The following is a 15,019-nucleotide window of genomic DNA, read 5'->3' as shown; positions in this document are numbered from 1 at the left end:
ACAAAGTGCTGTCCATGAGTAACAACACGAAATATAAGGCATAAAACATAAGAACAATGTAAAAACAATAATAAACTATAACAATATTAAAACAATAAAAACAATAAAACAATAACAGAATTATGCTGGGTTAAAAGCCAGGGAATAAAAATGGGCAGTGGGTTTTACTCGTGTGTTATGATTCCCGTCGTATCACGTGACCAGTGCACGACACAAAACAGCCAAAGGATACGTTACATCTCTGCAGCCTCAGCCTGTGAGGTCATGGTTCAGTGCGTGATGGTTCTCTTTGACTTCCGCCGCCCTTCATACGGAGCTGGATCTGTGCAGGACAATTAATTTATAATCTGTGGTCAGTGTGTCTGAGCTGTGAAGGTCTCCAAACAGAACAGCCCCCCCCCCCCCCTTTTACCTTGTACAGCGTTTCAATCACAAGGTCGGTTACAGAAATAGCTGCAGTTATGAATTCCAGCTTCAGATGAACAGAAGGACTGAAAGTAAACAACAGGGTGTGAATATATGAGCACGGCTCAGTGGGATGTGCAGTTAAAGGTCTCCTGAATTTTAATTTTTTTTTTTTTTTTTTTTCAAAATCTCTTTATTGAGTTTTAACAGACAGTGCAGAAAGAAAAAAAGATATCAGTTTCCCATTGAGTCGAAGCGTCTGCTTTAAAGTGAAGTACAAAATAAAATAAAAAAGGAAACGGGACAAAAAGAGAACCCCAACATAACTATCCCTCCCGACAACCCATGTCAGATGTAGTAGCAACTTAGTTATTATACAGCATATGGCAACATAAGTGAAAAATTTAAGTATGGTAAGACAAATAAATAATAAAATAATAATAAGAAGAAGAAATAAAAATAAATAAATAAATAAACATAACAATAATAATAATAATTAAAAAGAATAAAGGACAAGAGAAGAAAAATAAATAGATAAAGTGTGTGGAGGGGGGACTTTAAATTTTTTTTTTTAATTTCCCCCATTGGGGGATGAATAAAGTATTTTTCTACTTTATTATATTCTATTTTAAACTCAGAGTTTAGAAGAGAGCAGGCTCATTAAAACTTTCACCAGAATCAGATCAACCACGAGGCTATAAACCATGTTAACATGTGACGTGTCACCTGCATCGTTCAACTCTACATGTAGATGCACATTCAAAACAGCTTCTGATCTGATTATTTGCAATTTATGAACACAAATTCCTGGAATCTGAGAGAGGAAAAGGACAAACTAATAAGAAGTTTGCATTTTGAATCCACGAAAGAAGCAAAAGATCTGGAATATAAACAGAAACTCTGGTAGAAGGTTTGAGTGTTAAAGCACTGAAATGATAATAATTCATCAGTTCTAACACGTCAGGCGTGTTCTGGCTCCGGTCACAGTTTCCACATGGAGCGCCATGTTCCCGTAGGCCGGCGTCTGCAGAAAGAAGTCAGCTGACGAGGCGTGGTGGTCACTCCTGATCGCTGGGAACACGGACGTCCCACCTCTGGTGACAGCTCGTACATCACATGGAACCCACAGGAGCTCCGTGTACTCATGCGAGTACAAAGTATAACCCGGCAGTTAAAAGTGTACTGAGATGTTACTGTTTTACGTGCTGCAGTAAAACTGCCTCTTCCTCCGCTGTGCTGAACATTAGCAGCAGCAGAGCTCCTGCTAAGCTGCTGCTTTCTTTCATTTGACAAGTTTCTGTTCAGCCCAAAACGAGTGGAGTAACTTAAACTGTTTCCCATGTTTTTATAGTCCTGACACGTGTTCTGGGGTCCACACACCCTCTGCCCAGAGGTTGCTGCTTAGAACACTTAGAAAGCAAGATAGAAGGCAGGAATAGCAGAAGGGGGGTGTTCTTCTGGAGAGTAGCGATATGACCGAACTTCATTAATCACACAGGGAAATTAGATTGTTACAGTGTTTTACTGACAAAAAGTGAGAAATAAGAACAAATTGTCACTTTAAGGTGGCGGACAGGAAGAATTTTCTCTCTCAGTCATTGCGGAGAAGCTGAAGAGGCCTCTGACTGAACACCCTCAGCTGTCTCAGCACAGTCCCCAGCTCAGAGCCAGCCTGGTTTATCAGCCAGCCTTCTCCGCTCTCTACACTGGCTCCCTGTAGCTGCAGCATCCAGTTTCAGACTCTGGTGCTGGCCTACAGGGCAGTGGAAGGAACAGCTCCTTCATACCTCCAGGCTGTGGTCCAGCCCTGCACCCCCGCCCGACCGCCTCGCTCTGCGGCCTCCAGGCGGTCTCCAGGCGGCCGGCTGCCCCCTCACTCAGGGGTCCCTGCACACCATCCACACGGTCACGGCTTTTCTCTGTTCTGGCACCCCGATGGTGGAACGATCTCCCGACTGATGTCAGGACAGCTGAGTCGAAAGATGGGCAGCGACTTTAATTAATTTTTTTTTTTTTATGTGTGTGTGCAGTGGAGATTAAACTTTCACCAAATGGAGACATTTTTAAATCCAGGTTAAAGACATTTCTGTTCTCATGTGTCTATGCATGAAATCTGCACGATATCTTTGAACTTATCTGGACTGTTGCTTGTTTTTAAATTCATTTAAATTGTTTTATTTGTTTCTCTTTATATTCTTTTATGTATTTTTAATGCTTCTTCCACTCCCTGCTGCAATGCTTTTATTTTATGCGAAGCACTTTGAATTGTTCTGTACATGAAATGTGCTGCAAATAAATATGATTTGATACATATGTCTGTTTGTGTGTATGTGCTGGGGTGGGGCAGGGTGGGGAGGGGATGGGGGCTGCTTTTAAACATGTATAGCACTTTGTGCTACATTTTAATGTATGAAAAGTGCTTTATAAACAAAGTTTGAATTGATTTAATTTGAAAACCCATCTCTTCAGGAAACACTACCCTGATCCCTCTTAGGACATCACCTGTTTCGTCCCAGCTCCTTACGCACTTATTTGTTTCCTAAATTGTCTTTGTTTTCTAAATTGTCTTCCCATCTGTCTCGGTACCTGACTTACCGCACTTACTCTAGCACTATTTATGCTCTTAGCTGTTTGGTTTTGGAAGGAAATGCACTTGTGATTTCTTGTGACCTGAAGTTCTTTTGCCTACCGATGTGGAACACACTGATTGTAAGTCGCTTTGGTTAAAAGCGTCTGCAGAATGACCGTAATGTAATGTAAAAGGTAATGTTTGTTCAGTTTCTTTGAGTCTCTGGCTCCGGTGCTGCTTCCCTAACAGATGCAGAGCAGACTGCTCCCTCCACCACAGACTTCAGGAAGGGATGCCACATCATGCTGCAAACACAAAGGACCTAAACTTCCTCTTCCTTCAGGACAGCCTCTGTTTTGCACTTCCAGTTCTGTGTGTTGTCCAGGTGATCATCCAGGTAAAAACCCATGGTTCTCCAACACTTCTCCACTTCTTCTCCAAGGATGGAAAAGGTGCTCATCTTATTCCTTCTTCTGAATCCAGAATCATCTCCTGTGTCTTCTTCTGACTTTTAAAATGGCAGAGCTGAGCTCAGCGCCTTTGCCATCCATACAACACGAATTCACTTCACTTCTGAGCCATTATTCAGCCAATAAGGCAACAACGTTTCTAAGACCTTTTGGAGAGGTTGGTTCACTCTCACTTTCCCTTCTCCATCCAACCTTCCTCGTCTCTGCTTCTCTTTTCCTTTGCTGCAGATGGCGGCCTGCAGACGTTAGCCTAATGCTTCATCTGCACTGGGCATGCATCGAATAGATAGTTGGAGTGGATGCCATGGATGATGTGCTCTTTGCTCAGGAGGAGCAGTTGTGGGTGTTAACTTAGTACCTGCAGCTCCATAGCTGTGGGTTACATCATGATAATAAGGGATGAATTTCACTGACGTTTGTGGTTTCCAATCCAATCCAATTTTATTTATAAAGCACTTTACAACAAACTCAGTTGCTGTGCAGAAAAATAAAAACAATAAATAAATAAATTACAAGAATAAATTAAAAGACCTACAACACCTATATAATTTAAAACAATAATAGTAAAATTCATTAATTCATTAATCATTAATTAATGATTACAATGAATTGAATTCCAATTGGCTTGAATAGGACTTTATTATCTAAGTGCCTTGAGATGACATTTGTTGTATTTGGCGCTATATAAATAAAAATGAATTGAATTGAAAATTGAATGAAAATTACTAAATTTAAAAAAGAGAAGTAATCCTAATTATTTTATTTATTCTTCAGTAAAAGGTCGAGCCTCGGCTGGAACAGTTCATCGTCTGGTTGGTTGTTCAGAGTATTTTATGTCCGACTGCTGACTGATCCTTTGGTTTTATTTATATAGCGCCAAATACAACAAATGTCATCTCAAGGCACTTAGATAATAAAGTCCAATTCAAGCCAATTGGAATTCAATTCATTGTAATCATAATTGTTTATAAAATAATCCAATTCGTTCATATAGAGCCAATTCAAAAACTATTTCCTCGCTAAGGAAACCAACAGATTGCACCGAAACTTGTCTTCAGTCCAATCTCCCGTCCTGAGCGTGCCTGAGGCGACTGTGGAGAGAAACGACTCCATTTTAACAGGAAGAAACCTCTGGCAGAACCAGAACCAGGAGGGGGGGCCATCAGAACCAGAACCAGGAAGGGTGGCCATCCGCCTCCACCAGCTGGGGTTTGAGAGGACAGAAAAGAGGGGAAAAAACCCACTGTAACACCATTCAAAGGATACCTGTTGGAACAGGGAAACACGAGTTAATGACCACAATAATGTCACATGTACATAATGTCATTTTAAAAAATTTAACAGGGGAAAAAGAGAGTAAAGTGAGGAAAGGTGTGACAGATGAGGCCCCCCAGCAGGCTGGGCCTATAGCAGCTTAACTATGGGATGTTTCAGGATCACCTGAGCCATCCCTAACTATAAGCTTTATCATCTTTCATCTTTGTTCCTCGCCAGAGTCGTCGAGCTTTCTTTCCTTTTTTGCGTTCGGACTGAACTCTGGCCTCATTTTTTAAAATCTTGACCAAACTTCCTCAGCCTTCACTTGATATTTTGTGCCGTTGAACCTTTGCCCGGATGCCGGTACTTTCTAAGAATGACCCCTCACTCCTTTGACATCCTCCCCTCGCTGGCCTCTGATTGGCTGAGCTCGCGCAGCATGCGACCATCATGTCTCACCAGGTGCCATCAGTCACCACCAGTGAATGTCATGTATGTTGCTGTGTAATGTGCAGCGTGACTTCATTTACCAGCAGGACGAACAGGCAGCTGACGCGTCACGCTTCGCCGTCTGACCGCCAGCCACTCGATGTCCATAAGTGACTCTGCACTGACAAGATGTTTGGAAGTGGGACTATTTTTTCCTCAAGCCCCATAAACCTGTCTCCTCGTAGTGACATCACTGCATTTTTTTCTGACTGCATGCCCAGTGTGACAAAGATAAGATGTGTTGGAGAGATGTCTCACTCTGCTTTAAAGCTGCTGCACGGCTCCTCTCTGTGAAGAGGAGGAAAAGCTTAAGCAGGAGTTCATGGAGGGGTCTCATATCTCACAAGCAGCTTGTTTTGGGGCAAATCTTTCATATGTTAGATAGTTTGTTTTTATTCAATTCAATTCAATTCAGTTTTATTTATATAGCGCCAAATACAACAAATGTCATCTCAAGGCACTTAAATAATAAAGTCCAATTCAAGCCAATTGGAATTCAATTCATTGTATTCATAATTATTTATAAAATAATCCAATTCATTCATTATAGAGCCAATTCAAAAACAATTTCCTCGCTAAGGAAACCAACAGATTGCACCGAAACTTTTTTTTGGATTGTGTTGGATATCTGAATAAAGTTATATTTAAATGTAGGGTTAGGTAAACAGCAGTTTTATGATTAAGATTTTGGTATTAAGTTTATTGATTTAACTTTTTATGACAGCCTCTGATCAGAAGGAAAATACTTTTTTATGTGTCGTTGCGATATTTGCTGCCATCATTGTCTTTGCCTTCATTCATACTTGGATACAATGGAACAAGAACAACAGTTCTCCAGCTTTCTGAAGGTCTTTTAAAGTGTTTCTTCTGACATTTTTCTGCTTTTTCACTCATCTTCAGTCCAGTTTTTCTCTGTTCAGCCACTTAACTCTGAGCTATGAACCATTCAGGCAGGAAAAAGGCTCCTAACTCAAGGGATGAACCAGTGTTGTGTCCACACAGAACAGACAACTTAGCAAAGAAGCCGTTTTAAACTGGATCTTTAGGCACTTTGTTCCCAGCAGCCTGTCACAGAGACACATCATTTGTTCCCATTTCTTTAGCTGCATCTGTGAAAAACAGCAAAGATAACACAGTCTGACAGACAGAAAACAGGATTTCTGCAGCAACAAGGTGATTCCCAAAGAGCTGTTAGCTGAAAACTTGGCATATCTCAGCATGGTGTCCAGTGTGTCCTTAAAACATTTGAGGAAACTGGACAAGTGGAGGACAAAAGAAGAAGTGTCAGGCCTAAAGAACTATCTCCAGCAGATGAACAGGCTCATTTTAGCCCAGATGTCAGTACGATATAAACACACACTTCCTTTTTACTGTTTGAAGCAGAGTAACTCCTCTTCTCCCTCCTCAATCTTTACATGCTGACACATAGATGCCCAAACTGGGCAGCAGTGGGGGTTGGGTGGGGTTAGGTATTGGGATTGGGGGGGGGGGGGGGGGGGTGATGTTGGAGGACTGAAATGTGATATGAGCTCAGTGACAGCAGCCATAATTTCTTCTGCAGCAGGTTTGTCCGGGCTATAAAAGAGGCCGAGGCAGCAGAGGGAGGCAGAAGAGACGGACAGAGAGACGCTCAGCATCACTGCCGGAGACACGAGTGGACTTTAATCCAGGCCGCTAACCGCTCCGTATCCAAGGGAAGAATGGGACTGCACAGTGTTGAAGAGCTGGTAAGATCTGCTGATATGTGCAAAAGGATGAGGAGAAGCAGGGTTTCCTTTCGGGATGAGAGGGGGACCAGAAAACTTCATTTGAAAGGAGATGGTTTCACTTCCCTCAGAGAGGAGAGCTCTTCACACGCTAGAAATCTGCAGTGAATAGAACTCAGAATGGTTTATACAGCAAAGGGTGTGATAAGGGTGTTGTTGTTTTTTAAACTAATTTTTTATTAATTTTTCTTTCAACAGTTACAGTGTCAGGGCATATCGTACATACATAGTTAAACAACCATCCTTATATCAATGTCCTTATTGTCCAGTGGCAATGGTGGTGTCCTCTTCTCGTCCTCTATAATCAGTCCATTTTTCACATTTATCCTCAAATTGTGTCTCAGTTTGTGTGTGACTTTCTCCATTACAAGAATCTCTTCCACAGTGCACAGCCACTGCTCCTCAGCCGGTGGTTCCACTTTGTACCACATTCTCTCAATTGTTTTTTTACTGGCTGATAACAGCACGTTAACAAGATACTCATCCTCTCTTTGTATTATGTCTCGTCTTAAAATTACCCTAGTAGAGTATTTTACACGTTTTTGGTATCTTAAATCCTATTATTTTTTGTAAATCCCTCCATAGTTTGTGTGATAAGGGTGTTTATTGATCCAGATAACAAGACGACCGACTTCCAGCTGAGGAATAAAACACTTTTGTGTGATTTCAGAACGCCTGAAGTTACTGCTGAATGTTTTCAAATGAGTGTGTGTTTAATAAAGTGCTGAAGGCAGGTTTTTACGTCCCTCCATCACACCAGGACTCGTGTCTGACTCTCAGCACAAAACCACCATGTTACATCAGGGCTGCTTCTGTCCTCAGTGTCTTCACACGCTCACTTTCTGCTCATTCCTCACGCCTCTCCTCAGGTGACCAGCAAGAGATCAGAGGGCAAAGAGGATGAAGACTTCCAAGGGGGCGTGTACGAGGCGGCCGTCAATAAGGAGAAGCAGGACGACCTCCGGGCTCACCGGGAGCTGGGAGAAAAAGACTCGTCAGAGGAGGCGGACGGCGACGGCGAGCCGGAGGAGGTCAGCGTGGCGGCTCTCAATGTAAGAACAACAGCTGAAGGGATGTTATTCAACCACTGATATAAAGAAACTCTTTTTCATTCCTGATTGTGCAGTAAAGTAGGATTAGTTGCTGAAGTTATCCAACGAATGAGTTCAGGTTCAGCAAAATGTAACTTTCAGCAGAGAAGATCTCAGCTGAACAGGCTTTAAGTTTTCCTGGAAGTAAAGATGAGGAGGAAAACTTCTTCAGTGCTTCCGCTGCTGTTGGAATTCAATTCAATTCATTTTTATTTATATAGCGCCAAATACAACAAATCTCATTTCAAATAATTAAGTCCAATTCAAAAGCCAATTGGAATTCAATTCATTGCAATCATAGTTGTTTATATTCACTGCAAAGTACTGAGGAGTAAAAAAAAAAAAAAAAAAATACCACAAAGAAGTCAGTCCTGCTGCAGCTACTAAACATACGTCAGACAAATGCTCAAGTTGTCCCAATCATCGGGTTTCTCTCGCTTTCTTGCCTCTGCAAAATCAAATCTATAAGAAAACGTTTCTTTAGTCTTAAGTTGCGGATGATATTTGTCCAATTAGAGGAAAAAGTAACCCTTAAATATGCAGATAGTGACCAAGAAATACTGCAAGAGAAATTCAAGTTAAACACAGCAGGCAGCAGCAGTTGTAATGTGCAGTTTTCTGTGTGTTTGCTGCCACCTAGAGGTGCCCGTGAGTATAACACTGTTTCACTTTACTAATTGGCAGACAGACAGATTCTGCAAACCTCTTGTGACAGATTATTACTGATGCCTTAGTTAGATAAGAATATTAAATGTCAATGAGCTGATTTATGCTTGAAACTATCCCGTGAGCGCACGTTCTCCACTCTTACCGTTGCACAACATCACCGCTGTCTGGTTGTCTGTTGAAGGCCTCTGTTGTGCCTCTTCCCTGTCAGACGGATAAAAGCGGCAGGCTGAAGCTGGAGACGGTGGACGACCTGTTCAACATTCTCCAGATGAGGAAGAGGAGGAGGGAGAGGAAGGCTCCCGTCCACAAGAAGAGACAGCCGGAGCCTGAGATCATGGTAAAGCTTTAAACTTCTACCAGTAACCGGTTTATATTTGGAGAACACGCCAAAACAGTGTGTGCTTTTTTTATTTCTAATGCGCCAGAAAAAGCTGAGTCTTTTGCACGGTTTTTATCTTGTATGTTCCAGCCAGAGATAGTGGATGAGAAGCTGTTTCTGACGGCAGCCATGGAGAACAAGCTGCCCGTGGTGGAGAAGTACCTGACCGATGGAGGAAACCCCAATGCAGCCGATCATGTAAGCGTCATGCAACCTATTTTAGATATTATAATAATAATGATAATAAGAACTTGGACTTATATAGCGCCTTTCAGGGTACCCAAGGTCGCTTAACCAGGAAAAAGAGGGATGGGTTTTAAAAAGAGTAGGACATGGAGAAGAGTTGTGTTTTTAGATTCTTTTTGAACTGTAGTAGAGAGGGGGGCAGAACGGATGTGAAGTGGCAGATTGTTCCATAGGGTAGGGGCAGCTGAACAGAAGGCCCTATCTCCATATGTTTTTAGTCTGGTGCGAGGAACGGAAAGTAGGTCCTTGTCTGAGGAGCCGTGACTGGGAGTAGGGGTGGAGGAGATCAGAGATGTACTTAGGTGCGAGTGAGTGGAGAGATTTGTAGGTCAAGAGAAGGATTTTAGAGGTGACGCGTGCTCTGACTGGGAGCCAGTGAAGTTGCTTTAGGATGGGGGTGATGTGCTGCCAGGGCTTGGTGTGAGTTAGCACCCTGGCAGCTGAGTTTTGGACATACTGCAACCTGTCAAGGGCCTTACTGGGTAGCCCAGACAGGACACCATCGCAGTAGTCCAGACGGGAGGAGATAAATGAGTGGATAGGGTCTCTGTTACTCAGTCGGATAGTGATGGCCGGAGTCTTGAAATGTTTCTGCGGTGAAATTCACTGATATACATGCAAAAAGCTCTAGTTTTAGAAGGAATAATCCTTGAATAAACTCACCTCCAGTTCCAGAGAACAGCTCTGCACAAAGCCTCCTTCAAAGGACACGTGGAGGTGATGAAAAGACTCCTGGAGGCCGGAGCTGCCATCGAGAACAAAGACAAGGTGAGCGGTCCAAACGGGTCTCTTGTTTTGCAGTGCATCCACACAGACAGTCTGACGGTTAGGTGTGTGTTTCAGCTGGAGGCCACAGCGGTGCACTGGGCCTGCAGAGGAGGCAGCCTGCCGGCCTTACAGCTCCTCCTCGATCAGGGAGCCAAGTTCACCTCCAGAGACAAGGTTGGTCCAGATGCTGGAGCTTCAAAGAGGGCTTACTAAATGCTTTCTGGATCTTTTCCCCACACATGTAGCATCACTTTGAACATTTCTCTCTTTGGCGCTGAACACTTGACCCCTAATTAAATGACTTTCCTTCGCCTCTCCGCTCAGCTGCGCAGCACTCCCCTTCACGTCGCCGTGAGGACAGGACACTGCGAGTGTGCCGAGCATCTCATCCACTGCGGAGCGGACGTCAACGCCAAAGACAGAGTAAGCACTGAGACCAACCGCTCCAACCGCATGGAATCAGCCGAGCTCATTCAACAACGCTAAACTGCTGCAAGGTTTTATTTGGCATCAGCAGATGTGACGCTACAGACTTGTTTTAAGATGAGCGTCTGAAAAACTCCCGATGAATGAAAGTTCTTCTCATTTTGAAACCGTTACCTTCGTTGTGCTGAGCATCGGTTTTCCTCTCCGCCTGTAGGATGGAGACACGCCGATGCACGATGCAGTGAGAATAAACAGATTCAAGATGATCAAGCTGCTGATGATGTACGGGGCCAGTCTCTGCACGAAGAACTGTGTAAGTACAGCAGGGCAAACGCTCTCGAGCTTCAGTCGTCCTCTGGACAAAAGACAATGGCTGTGTTCGAAACCGCATACTACATACTACATACTTCCATTCTACATACTCATGGATCAGACAGTATGCAGAGCGTTTACCCACAATGCATCTCGCTCCTGCCCGAGCTGAAATCAGCCGGCCTGAAGCTGATTTCGCTTAAGCTCTAAACTCTGTAAACTTTAGCAACATTTGAAACATTTTCAGGCGCGAAAGTACTCGTTTAGATCCCCAACGTGTTGAAAACCTGACAAAATACCGGCTATTTACAATTTTGTTCCCACGAATTCGGCGCTACTAAAGCTAACCGCAGTGAGCAACACACTTCCGGTTATTTTCACAAAAATAAAATACCCGTTGCCTTTTATCATAGGGAAAGCCATTACGATACAATTGGTGCTTTTGTTTTGAAAACAGGAAGTGAACCTACCCTCGTTGTAGCTAGCTTGAAACTGCCGTTTTGACAGGAAATGACGATCGGCGACGCCACGTTACGTTGCATCTTGGGTAGTTTGAGTATGAGTAGTAACCTCATGATGCATACCCAACATTTCAGAGAATCTAGTATGCATCCGGGAACTTCTCGCTTACTCAAACTCGCTTACTAACTCAAAAACTTAGTAGGAGTAGTAGGAGAAGTATGCGGTTTCGAACACAGGCTGTGACTATTTGCTCAATAAGAAATTCTGAAATATGTGTCTAATAAAGTCAGTGAGTCCTTGTGGAGTTTCAACAGTGTCCAGCAGAAGCTGCGTTTTATCATGTGATGCAACCCACCTGTGTGTGCTGTTCCTGTTTCCATTCACTGTCATGTGTGCCTGTTCCTCCAAACAGGAGGGGAAAACTCCACTGGAGACGCTGAATTCCTGGCAGAGCGGAGCAAAGAGCCTCTTGTGCAACTTCAGCGGAGAAAGGCCCAGCCAGTAGAGCCGAGCCCAGCTGGATCCTACTGGCAACTGCTTCTGGTGGAATATCAGCAGGAAGTAGTAAACAAAGAAAGAATGATGTATTTTTCTTGAGTATGTTGACTGATATCTTATTAGTAAGAACACGCGGTTCAGGGATTTGGACCGGCAACCCTTCGGGCTGATTCTTTGCTCTGTGGGCTGTGATCAGTTCGTTTTAAAAACATGTGATCTTTTGATCAATAATGTGAAATCTTATCAGGATGATGTAATGTGATCATGTGATCTGATAGATTTGCTGATTTATTGCTGGACAATGTCGTACGAAGGTGTTTGTTTTCTTTTTCTTCATTTTTACTTTAAGCTGAGTTGAAGTCAGCGATGATGCATCGAGAAGGTGACTTATTTATTGATTACTGACTTAACTGTCAGAGTTATTAAGTTTGATTGATTATTTCAATAGCACACACTTAAGAACTGATTGTCTTGACTTTAACCTGTTGTATATAGTATATAGTTTGGTTTTCCAGTGTTTTATTTCTTTTAAATCCAGTGTAAAAATGACTTGAACTCATTGTGAAAAGAACTGATCATCTTCTTGTAAATGGCAGATGTATTTTGTTATAAAGCACTGAAGCTGATTCTTTGGTCGTTTTAAGAATGAGAAATGAAAATGGGACAAAGTAGGTTTTGGTGTCAAGTTGAAAAGAGTCTCTGAAGTTTGTGTCGCGCTGATGATTGGCAGATTTTATAAGATTTGTTTCTTTAGAATGTAAAGTTTAAAGAGCTGCAGCCCAGTCGAATTTCCTTAGAAAAATCTGCTTTTACAATCCAGGGGTCGCCGCAGCTGCTACATTATGACCCTGAAATCACAGCAAGTGACCCCTTTACTTCTGCTGTGCTATGTTGGTCAGTCTTCAAGTTTTTGTTGTCTTCTTTAATGACAAATAAAGCTGTGCACACAAATGAAAGAGAGAAGGAGGACCTGAAATGCTGCTGATGGTTCAGAGGATGTTTAACAAGCGCTTAGACAGTTAACACAGTTCCTGATGAATATGTTTGTAAGATGTTTGTTCATTTTGATCTGTATTTAAGGACTGCAATAATAAATTAACAGAAGTGCTTTTAAATTCTTCTCTTTTTTGATGTGAGAGTAAACTGCAAACTGTTGGGACTGATGCTTCCTCCAGAATGTTTTACACTGCAGATAGATTGACCTGACGAACCTGAGCAACTACGACATAAAAACCGGTTTTGGCTTCCATAGCAGTAGTAACTTAAAGCATTATGTGGGCGGGGAAGCTACCAAAAGGACATTCTCAGTCATATTCTGATCTGTTGCACATCACAACTGCCTGCTAAAAGCCAAGATGGTGACCGCTAAATCCTGTACGCTGAGACAGAGCCGTCCACCACGATAGGTCGCTTTTACGTGACGTCACATTGCTGCGATGCGAGAGCTGGAAATTCAGATGGAGGGCAGGAAGTGAACTGAGGATCTGCCGTCTGAAAAAATGCCTGTTTTTGTGTGGTTTACGGTTCCTCTGATCGTTCTAACCGAGAAAAGGAAAAGTTTTTTTTTTTTTTTTTTTTTCTTAGAGTACCGAAGACAGTCGTTCACAAAGGTGAGAGATGTAAAAAGCTCACAGAACAACGCCGTAAAAAGTGGATTTTAAATCTACGTCAGCGGTCGGGAGGAGCAGAGACTGCTAATGTCTGCAGCGGCCACTTCGTCAGAGGTATGTTAGCTCGCTAACTTGGTTTTTGTTGCTGTGTTTAAATAGCATTAGTTTGTGGTTAAATGCTCGTTTACTTAGTAATGATTATGAACTTACCGGTAGTGGTTGACCTTGAAATATGAAGGACTGTCAGGCTAACGGTCGTTAAGATGTGTTGCATGTTTGTTGACATTTTAGCTGCTAATGCTAGCTGCTAGCATCTTAACACATAAAACACCAGAAGAACAAACACTCACCCTGGCGAAGACCAAACGATAATCACCGTGGAGCCATTTGGTACCGAGGTTGTGGACCCACCCGCTGACAAAAAAAATTATATGCCTCCAGACTTTTATGTGCTTTTATCTGCTGTTTGGTGTAGTAGGATGTCTGAAGGACCAGATAGTTGTGACGTCAACAGCCTCGATTGTCGGCAAATCTTTAGGTTCTGTTGAAAAGTCACTCATCTTCATGAGATACGGGTCACGTCCAACATATTTGTTGGTTAATTGTTTATATCTTTGGCTCTAAATCCGTACAATACGGACTCTCTGCAACGGTTTCCTACATAGACGAATTCACAACGCTGAAGTTGGCATCCGATTCGCAAATTAAAGGGATGGGCATAAAGGGCCATTTCACTGCATATTTTGCATTTTGATCAGCGAAAACAAGGTCCTGTATGGAAACTACAATAGTTACACTGCCCAAATCTGGGTGTAATTATTTTAAAGAGGCTATAGATTTATTGAAACCTTGTCTGGGATTTGTGAAACCTTTTTCTGATTTGTGAAAATGCAGAACAGGGCCATTTCACTGCAATTTTGGTATTGCTTGCGTCGGCCAACATTCCTATCTATCCGTCGAGGCGACGGAGACTCGCGGAGACCGCAAGGGTTGTGATTGGTTGGCTAACAACATCATTTCCGGAATCACTTTTCCGGTTTAGCTCCTTCCTCTCAGAGCAACAACACCGCCATTTTTGAAAGAGTTTACTGTGTGCCGGTCAACATTTGGTCAAAATTATTTGCATTTCAACATCAACAAGCTCCAACTCCAACAACAGTCTTTCTCTCTCGGTCGCCATCGTTCACTGTGAGGAGTGGAACGGAGCCGGAAGGTGAACAATCAATCAACCACTTTCACCATAGACGTCGCCAGATTGGGTCGTCTAACTAGCTTTCTCTTCTTCTTGGGACCTGCTCTACTCCCCGGGCCAAGCCCTAAGCCTCCCCGGCCTATTTGCACATTACCCACAATCTCTGCATGTCTAAGAGTTGCTTCTGCCTCCTGAGCTGCCATTCTTGGTTTCCACTTCCTCCCCTTGGTTGGGTTTGGAACCACCTTACTAACTACCACATCCTTACTCCCAGCTAACAGGAGCTCTGTCCTAACTTTAGTACATTTAAACTCCTCCACTAGACTAGATACTGGGAGCTGGAGTATGCCTTTTCCATACAGTGCCACAGTACTTAAGCATCTAGGAACACCTAGCCACTTCCTAATGTA

The 15,019-nt window shown here is 42.9% G+C and overlaps 1 protein-coding gene across 1 annotated transcript; it reads left to right on the top strand.

Annotated features, from left to right (window-relative positions):
* The first annotated feature begins 6,780 nt into the window (after window positions 1-6,780).
* On the top strand, window positions 6,781-12,910 carry LOC142400525 (uncharacterized). Its single transcript, XM_075485462.1, has 9 exons — window positions 6,781-6,917; window positions 7,826-8,008; window positions 8,925-9,053; window positions 9,186-9,293; window positions 10,011-10,109; window positions 10,185-10,283; window positions 10,434-10,532; window positions 10,750-10,848; window positions 11,722-12,910. The coding sequence occupies exons 1-9, from the start codon at window positions 6,891-6,893 to the stop codon at window positions 11,812-11,814; spliced, it is 936 nt and encodes a 311-aa protein (XP_075341577.1). The 5' UTR covers window positions 6,781-6,890; the 3' UTR covers window positions 11,815-12,910.
* The last annotated feature ends 2,109 nt before the right edge of the window (window positions 12,911-15,019 follow it).

The sequence above is a fragment of the Odontesthes bonariensis genome, chromosome 2, assembly GCF_027942865.1.
Source record: "Odontesthes bonariensis isolate fOdoBon6 chromosome 2, fOdoBon6.hap1, whole genome shotgun sequence".
NCBI lineage: Eukaryota > Metazoa > Chordata > Actinopteri > Atheriniformes > Atherinopsidae > Odontesthes > Odontesthes bonariensis.
The sequence above is the reverse complement of the archived record's forward strand: the minus strand, read 5'-3'. Positions and strand labels throughout refer to the sequence as shown.

What these genes read in the sequence shown, in the direction of transcription:
- LOC142400525 (XM_075485462.1), top strand. Translation starts at nt 6,891, where the DNA reads ATGGGACTGCACAGTGTTGAAGAGCTG. An exon ending in AGCCGGAGCCTGAGATCATG is followed by an intron (nt 9,054 to 9,185) that starts GTAAAGCTTTAA and finishes TGTATGTTCCAG; the next exon opens with CCAGAGATAGTGGATGAGAA. An exon ending in ACGTCAACGCCAAAGACAGA is followed by an intron (nt 10,533 to 10,749) that starts GTAAGCACTGAG and finishes CTCCGCCTGTAG; the next exon opens with GATGGAGACACGCCGATGCA.